Source organism: Balearica regulorum, chromosome 5 (assembly GCF_011004875.1).
Source record: "Balearica regulorum gibbericeps isolate bBalReg1 chromosome 5, bBalReg1.pri, whole genome shotgun sequence".
In the NCBI taxonomy this organism is placed as follows: Eukaryota; Metazoa; Chordata; class Aves; order Gruiformes; family Gruidae; genus Balearica; species Balearica regulorum.
In genome coordinates, this window is record NC_046188.1 from 8726547 (window position 1) to 8735148 (window position 8602).

The 8602-nt window shown below is 41.0% G+C and overlaps 1 protein-coding gene across 1 annotated transcript in view; it reads left to right on the top strand.

Moving 5' to 3' along the window:
• Positions 1-2683, top strand: part of ZBTB1 (zinc finger and BTB domain containing 1) — a 28623-nt gene extending 25940 nt beyond the window's left edge. Inside the window, exon 3 of the mRNA XM_075753381.1 lies at positions 841-2683. Coding sequence (XP_075609496.1) covers positions 841-877 — 37 coding nt within the window. The 3' untranslated portion in view covers positions 878-2683. The remainder of the gene's footprint in view (positions 1-840) is intronic.
• The last annotated feature ends 5919 nt before the right edge of the window (positions 2684-8602 follow it).

Consider the following 8602-nt stretch of genomic DNA (forward strand, 5'->3'; position numbering starts at 1 on the left):
CCAGGGCTGCCACAGTGCGCATAGAAACATCAAGTGTAAATTAGCCAGAAGCGGGGCAATCATATACTTTGTACAATGTGATTTGCGTATCCAGAGAAAGAAATCAGTCTTTGAAAGTTACATCCACATGTTTCCAGTTTCTTGACTGTTCATATCAGATACAAAGCTGCTCCTATTTGTTGTAAATTAGTTTGCTTGAAAGAGACTTACAGGAATTGTAAATATTTATATAATTTATTTGCATTTAACATAAAATAAGAATTTGAGGAGGGAGGTTAAGTAAATATGTAACAGTTACCTCTGAGTTAGGCAAGGAAAAAAAATCAGCACAATCAACAGAAGCAAATATGAAGCAGTTAAGAAGTATTCCAGGGTGAGGGTGTTCCAAGCTGTAAGTCCAGGCTGAGGAGAAATAATACTCGTGCAATTTTTTGAGCATCCACTAAGCCAAGCCATAAACCACTGCTGGAAAGTAGCACATACAGTATCAAAAATAACTTCTGGGAGGCTTGGGAAGTGAAGTTTTTATTCAGCAAATCTTTAGCTGTTTTGAAAATGGAAGGCAAAGGAGAAAGAAACAAAAGTTTCTCAAACAAGATCAAAACATTGTTTAAGGTTAAGTTGTGTTTCGGTGGGGTAGGGGTTGAAGGAAATGAACTGTATGGTTTTTAAACAGAGTTCCTGGCTGTGGCGGGTGCTCTGAATATAACTGAAGGATGGGTATTTAAAGCAAAACCACACCATAGTGAGGTGGGAGGGACCGCATCATGCTAGCAAATATACTGGAGTGTGGGCTTCTGACGTTTAATATTTTTCTTGCATTTCTTTTCTGCATGGCAGTAGTGAAATAGGGACTTCTAAGCTTCTGAACAACTGAGAGAACCAGGTTTGAAGAAGACATGAGGAAGAACTGGTCGGCAAAAGATTTCATAAAAACTCAGAACCGCGTGTGCCAGATCAGAATTGGCACCACCTTTGCTTTTTTGACATACTGCAGCAGTCGCAAAAGGCACCAAACCACTCAAATTAGAACATGCAGTAAAAGTTGGTTTTGGACTCTTCTCTGTATTATAAAACATTCTTCCTTGTGACTATTATTTACACCTGTTACAAACAATATTTGAAGTCTCCTTTCATGGAGCAAACAGCTGAAAGAGGCAGATGCCAGGTGTTAAGGGCTTCACTGAAATGAGTTTGCAGAATTTGCTATTCATGTGTTGGATTGCTCCTTTTCTGAAATGAGGCTTATTAGAGTTTCTGTCAAAAAACTGTTTAGATCTTTTAGTTCAAATATTAAAGTGTATACTCATGAACTAGAACTTAATGTATTTTCAGACAGTTGCAATGCTAAACTATCAAGTGTTAAAAAAGAGAAAAAAAAAATTACCTGGAGTACAAGGTGAAAGAAAAATCGTAAAAACTGAGGACAGTGGGTCCCTGAGGAAGGACAGGATGGTGAGAAAGATCCAGCTGACCCGATTCCCCCGCTGCCATGATCATCATTTGCAAGCTGAAGAGGACCTTCCATGGAGCACAGTGCTTGTATGTGGAGAGTAAAGACATGGTGCTCTGGTCTTATTGCAAGAATGGTGAAAAAAAATTGCCAACAAGGAGATGAGTAAATGTGAAATAATCTTCACAGGGAACAGGGTGCACTTTGTTCTGGATCTAAGCCTTGCAAAAGCTGGCTTGAAGAGGAGAATCAGGCATTCATGTTCAGATTTGAGCATTTTAGGAATCCTAATGTTTCCAGCTAAATTAATGGGGAAAAAAAACCCTAACCAAAAAAACCAACAAGGCACTAAATGTTTCAAATTAGGGCCAGCATGGATTAAAAATATACTAATTTCTTTTGCTTCCCCCAAACAACAGTGGCTCAGATTGAGACATGTAAGCAGACTAAACATGCTGATCTATATTCTGCTGTAGTTACGCATCTTACTAATTCTACTCATGACTATAAAAGGATGTTTCATTGTTCAGTATAACTGTTATCTCAAGAAGAGTCTGTCTATAATTTTACAATTGGCATAATTTTCATTACTGTTGTTATGAAGTGTGTAAAATATTGTCTGTATTGCAGCTTGTATAGGGCATGTGCCTGTGCTTGCTTTACTCTTTTTGAGTTTATAAAGTTGCTATGCAAATGCAAGAAAAGATTTTCAGGTATCTTTGAATGTGGTTGCTTAATCTAATTACATAGTCCCAAACATTTCAGCATATAGATGTTGAAGGTATCGGCTCTATTAACACATAACACCTTAAACATTAATATAGGCATTTTAAAATCCTTCAGTGCATTGGAATGCTGACACTTCTGTCCCAGCAGCTGTGTTGGAGCAAAGGGGAAGACGGTGAATATCTGGGCAAAGCCAGATACCACTGGGGACTCCGCAGGGAGAAGGCACAATATAGCTGGGAAGTCTAATAGAAAATGGGATGTCCTTTCCATAGAGAACAGGAAGGACCTTCACGGTAGGACCACCACTGAGCAGAGGAAAGAAGGGAAATATGTTTACAGCATCACCTAAAGACAGGCCTTCAACAGTATACTGAGCATAGGACATCTAGAACAGGCTGTGACTGTTCTGTAACTTAGCATTATTTGTAGTCTGTGTAGAGTATCAATGAAGACATTCCAGGTTAGTTTTCATCATCTTTAAAGCTTATTCTGTGCTTTGATACAGTATCTTTAATAAAATATTCTTACAAATCTGCTTATTATTCTCATTTAATTCCATCTTATACCTGAGTTAATAACAGTCCCGGCAACAGTGTGAAGTTCCAGTTACCACCTGCTTCATCTGCTCCTGTGTTTTTGCCATTCACCTGCTAAGAGTGACAAGAGGGAAAACTGAGATAGGTAAAAATCAAATGATAGAAATGAGAAAATAGGATAAATTTATAGCACCACTACAGTTCAATAATTATAAAAATTCTTCACACTAACTATTTAAGTGAATCCAAGAGATTAATCAAATTATATTGATCTCTGAGTACGAAGTATTGGTCTTTGCCTGTGTTTACAGTACACCATTTCCCTTGTTTAAGGCTTATCATAATTTTCCAGCATTACAGTTACTGCCAATATGTTGTTTAACCCTATTCACAGCAGTTCTAGACAAAATTCTCTTAATTTATTCACCACCTGGACCATATGGAGTATCCTTTTAATACCTTCAACAAGACAAAGCAGAGTTTAAGTATACTAGAAGATAAGATGAGAATTCAAAATAACCGTGGCAAGGTGCAGACACGATCTGAAAACATAAGATGCTATTTAATAGGAACAAGTGCAAGCTGGAATCTTTAGCTGTACAAGTAAAAGAACAGCTGCTTAATTTCCATTTAAAAGATTCAGTGTGTTATTTTGGATCAAATTCTGAAAATGAGTCTGCAACATCATGCTATTGCACATAAAGGTAAAACCTGAAATGTCTAAACTGGAGTATAATCTGCTCCTTCAGAACTGCTAAGGCGTGAGCTAGCAACGTCTCCAGTTTTGATCATGGCACTTGAAAAATAAGATACAAGTTGTGTGCAGACAATTCAAGAGAAAGCAATGAGAATGCCTAGAAGCCGAGAAAACTTTGCCTTTGAGCACAGACTGAATGATTTTAGGTCATCTTACAGAATAGACAGTAGAGGGGAAACACGATGATTTTCATATATATAGAAGTTAGTTGCAAAGAAAAATGGAATCATGTTTTCTTATATCCCCGATTGATAAGAATAGAAATAATTGCCTTCAACTACAAGAAAGGAGATTTTGGTTAGACACAAAATGAGACTAAATGACCTATTGAGGTCCTTTTCTGATCTGATTCTATGATTACTTGCAAACGCTGCTTTAAAGTCTCTTATTTATTAGTGTCAGAAGAGCTGACACTGGGTGCAAGAAAGGAGGCGGCAGTTATAGCAAAGTAAAGAACTGACTGCCTAAAAAGCACAGTACACCAGTTTACCTAGTTAGCACTAGTGATACTAACCTCAGCTTTTAATCACGCCTTAGCAAACAGTCAGAAGTCTATGTAAATAAATGTGCTTTAAAACCACTTAATTATAAAATAATCATTCCTTGAAACATCAAGCATTAGTTTAATCAGTGTTGACAACTTCCATGATTTTATTAGTCTAAGCAATCTGAGGCAACCTGGGTTTAGTTGTGTGATGGTGTAATCAGCTATTTTATTTATTTAAAAAAATTAGCTCTGCAAATTACATGGAAAATCCTAAAAGTGTAATTTGAACATAGCTAAAGATCAAAAAGCCAGAAGGTGAATAAAGCCACGTGTGTTTTTTAAGCTCATAATTTTAAACTAGGTTTATAATTTTAGGAGATCTGACTCATGATTTTTGAACTTCTGGTTTGGCAATACCAAATTACTGTGCCCTATATTCTGCTGTTCTGAATATTTCCATATTACTGATCATGCATTTGCATAATTTGCTGAAAACATGTTATACTGATTTGCAGAACTTTATTTTGTTATTCACAAAAACAAAAGAACACTTATTTAAGAAAGATCATGTATTGTGGCTGCCTTTCAAATTAACAAGGACTATCTGTGTGCAAAAAGTGGAGGCATATAAAACCAAAATAACACAAAAAAGTTACCTAGTTCCCCCCACATAGACCGCAGGTTTTCACACAACAGCACCTTGTCAGAACAATCTCTTGTCATTTGATACACCGGTAATTCTTGTCTTAATTCCAATTGTGAGACATGTATTCACAAATATAAACGAGATGAAGAGCTGTTGCTTAGACTTTTCTGAACTGATTGCTGTATTATAATTCATTTATCTGCCCCAATACAATCTGATTTATGCAATTTTCTGGATAGTTTTACTAGGGAAATGGATACTAGGAAAATGGATATGAGGGAAATGGATACCAGAATTTAATGTCTCAGATCTTCTGATCATCAAACCTGAACAGACCATTGCATTTCAATGTTATCATTTTAATGATCCAAGTGGCTGATATCTGAACTGCAACTTGCGTTCACTCTTATTTTTATACTACATTGCCTTATGAAATATGGGGGGGGGGGGGGGAATCTTCCTTTTATTGAGATAAAGATAAGGGTTGAGTTTTCAGTTCTGCTCCAGATACTGAGCTCTTGCGTCACTGAAGAAATCTAATACCATCTTCATTTCTGGGTGGGTGGTGTAATGCAGAATAGCCTACAGCATATTACATAATGCTGCCAAACAAGAGACATGGGTGCATTATCGATCCTAAACACAAATAGATGGATCAGGAAGAGGCCTGCTAATTCCAGAAGCACCAACTTGCTCCTCTGGAAGTTACTATGAAAATAAGACTTACAGATTCAGGATAGGGGAATAACAGTGAATGTTTTGTTAAAGGGAAAATCAAATTTGTGCTGAAGTCCTCACCATAAAGCTCACTCTTTAATTTCTGAGCCAGTCTCTTTGGCTCACCTGTAACATGACTGCATATGGAGCAACATAAAAGAAAATCATGTGGCTCTTCCCATATGAGAGGATGACTGCATAGATGAGTTGTTTCACAAATTGTGCTGCAAGTCTTAGAGAACTGCTGACAAAAAGCAGGCTTGTCATAGTTCTGCTGAGAAGAGAGAATAAGTCTAATGAGGTTTTAGAGGTTACTCCCTCTAGTCAGACTGGACTTTCTCTAAGGACATCAGATGATGGCAAGAACATCACGTGAACGTCTGATTAGGAACAAAAGCTTAAAAACCAACTCAGACCTATACATATCGTTGTACAAGAAGAAAACAGCACCTGCATGCTCAACTGGAAAGGAAATACTTCTGCAGCAGGCTAAATGAAATATTCAGTAGCCTGAGTTTACACAACTTTTGATTTTTTCCTGAGAATGGCCACGAGTATGTCATTTACAACATTAGTATTAAAATGGTATGCTCCTACATTCCTCCATGATCTTTTCCCCAAATTTACTATAGCAAAACAATTCAAATGATGAAATAAATAGGACTGAGGGAGTGCTATCAGGCTAAGCAGTAATGCAAACTCCTCTTTAGCAGGTTATCAGCACGTCCGGATATCAGCACAACCATACCAGGACTGTACTAGTTATCTGGCTAAGGAAACCCCAAACAAGTTTTGTCTGGAGATGTTGTACATATTTTGTGCCTGATACAACATACAGCTAAAAGCTTTGGGCCAAATTAATGAAATGTCACTTCTAAATCTGATAAAACCTGTTTGATTACAGGTACATTCAAGTGACATATCAAGTTAATTTTGCCGCAAAGACTGCTTATTGTGCTAATCAATACTGTGTTACTTCTTAGTCCATTTGTTCTATTTCTTGTTTCTGTACATACGGTTTTGAGGCAGAAATCCTCTTTTTACTCTGAAATAACAGGGTCTGAATTTGTACTGCAGCTATTAAAAACACAGTTCTCGTGAATTACCAGTGGTCCTAAGGGACAATCCTCACAAGGATACAAATTAACATAAATAACATCAACTTTTCAGCTTAAACTGAATTTATCATCAACCAACTCTCTTAGTATTGTTCTGGCATTTCTCCCTGCTCCATATGATACAATCAACTGAATGAAGTAGCAGTGAATTACAGGAAGAGATAGTTCAGTGATGAATCAGTCCCTGGTCTAACTACAGGAGAAACCGACACCCTTCCCATCAAAGAAATATGCATATGGTATATACAGAGCAGCTCCTGTTGTAGGTAGGGAGAGCTGACGGTTTCCATTTTCCATTGACTTCATTAGGATTTCTCCAAGGTCAGAACCCATGTGAAAAAGGACCAGGATCTGTGGAAGATTAATAGTTATTTAAACATACACAATAGTTACTGTCAGAAATCGAAGCTCTTCCATCTAAAATTACATACGCACGTACTATACAAAAAAGATGGAATCCGCATGTCTTGCAAAAAGTCTTTGAAAAATACACTAATTGAAACAAGTATGTTTTTGAATGGGAGTTAGAGTATCTCTAATTGCATGAACTCAAATCATTCTGGGAAAAGCTGTAACGTATTTTCTATGAGGGCTGCTATAGCATAATGGTGAAGGCTGGGAACAAAATTAGTGAAAGATTATTTTAGCATACAGCGTATTTAATCCATCTCTCCTGTAACACGTGAAGTCTATGGGTAGCAGACTTTTAGCCACATTGGAAAGGAGCTACTCACTAAGCCTCCGAGGAAAAAAGATCTCAGCATGGTAATTTCCTCTCCTTACTAGAACTGGAATATTTTGAAGTGCTTGTCTCAAAGTAAGGAGAAATAATTTGGAGGAACCACAGCAGATTTTAATGTTTAATATATTTTCATCAAGCACTTTCCTAGCTCCGAGTTAATAGCTTCATAGCTTTTGCTAAATGTAGGCGTGACGACATTTTACATTAGCACAACAGACAAAAATTTGGAGGTGTTTCAAGAATGGTCACCACGCAGAAACACGCAGCAACACGCAGCAACAAGGCTCCCCAAACCCCTAACTACTGCTGCTTTCAGAGGGGAAAGCCAGATGTCATACCCTGCCTTCCGACACCGAGGCAGGCTAGCTACCGCCTCAGCGGCGGTGACTACAGGCTCCCGCGGTTCAGGGAGGCCGGTGAAGGGGGGGGGGAACGGCCCGCGCTGCCCCCGAGAAGGGGTGTGCGCAAGGAGAGCTGTCAGCCTGCCAAGTTCGGCCAAAATAAGGCTAAAAACTGCCTCAGGCTCTGCTCGCTGCGGGACTTTCCCTCTGCCGCAGAGGAAGGGCGCGAAGCGGCTCGCGCTGTGGAGAATTTTCCTCAGGCTGGCGGCACCTCAGCCCCGGCCGGGGGTGGCTGCGGCGGGAGGGGGCGGCTCGGCGGCCGTTTCTCCCTGGCAGGACGGGGCGGGAAGGCTGGCAGGAGGGGTGTCCGTGTGTGTGCGTGAAGGTTGAATTTCTGCCGCCTTGCGACCAAGTAAGGGTAAATTCCCCACCAGCCGGCGGCTGGCTGGGAGATGACACGCAGCGTTGGACGGAACTTTCCGGAATTACAAACACTGGGAGGCGAGCTCCCCCCTCACCCCCCCCGCGCCCCCGAAAGCCGCCACTCGCGGGCTACGTGCTGCTACGGCCGGGGCGGGACGGGAGGGGGGGGGGAAGGCGGGGGGAGAAGAGGGGTGTGCGCAGAGCGAGGCACGCAGCGACCGCCCAGCCCAGCCCTCCCCGCCGCCGTGGCCCTCGCCCCGCCCCTCACCCGTGTGCCAGATCCCCATTGGATAACGCTGATATCAATCCCAACTTTGCGTCTAACGTCCACTGGAACTTTCTAGCAGAGTTTGGGGCGGGGGCGGGGCGAGTGCGAAGAGCGAGTGGTGATTGGCCGAGGGAGGTGGCGCACAGTGCTAGCCGAGACGGATCGAGAAAAACCAGGAAGAAGTTACGGTCTGGCTGCTGTACAGCGGGGAGGGCGGGGCTGACGAGTGGGCGCCACGGTTCTGATTAGCCAGGAGGAAGGGGGCGGGTGCTCTTCGGCGAATCACGGAGCCGATTGGCCAGTAGTGGCGGGCGGGCGTCTAGATTGGCCAGCAGGGTTCTGGCAGGTTCCAGAAGACGGCTGAGCCGGCTATAAAGCCGGTGTC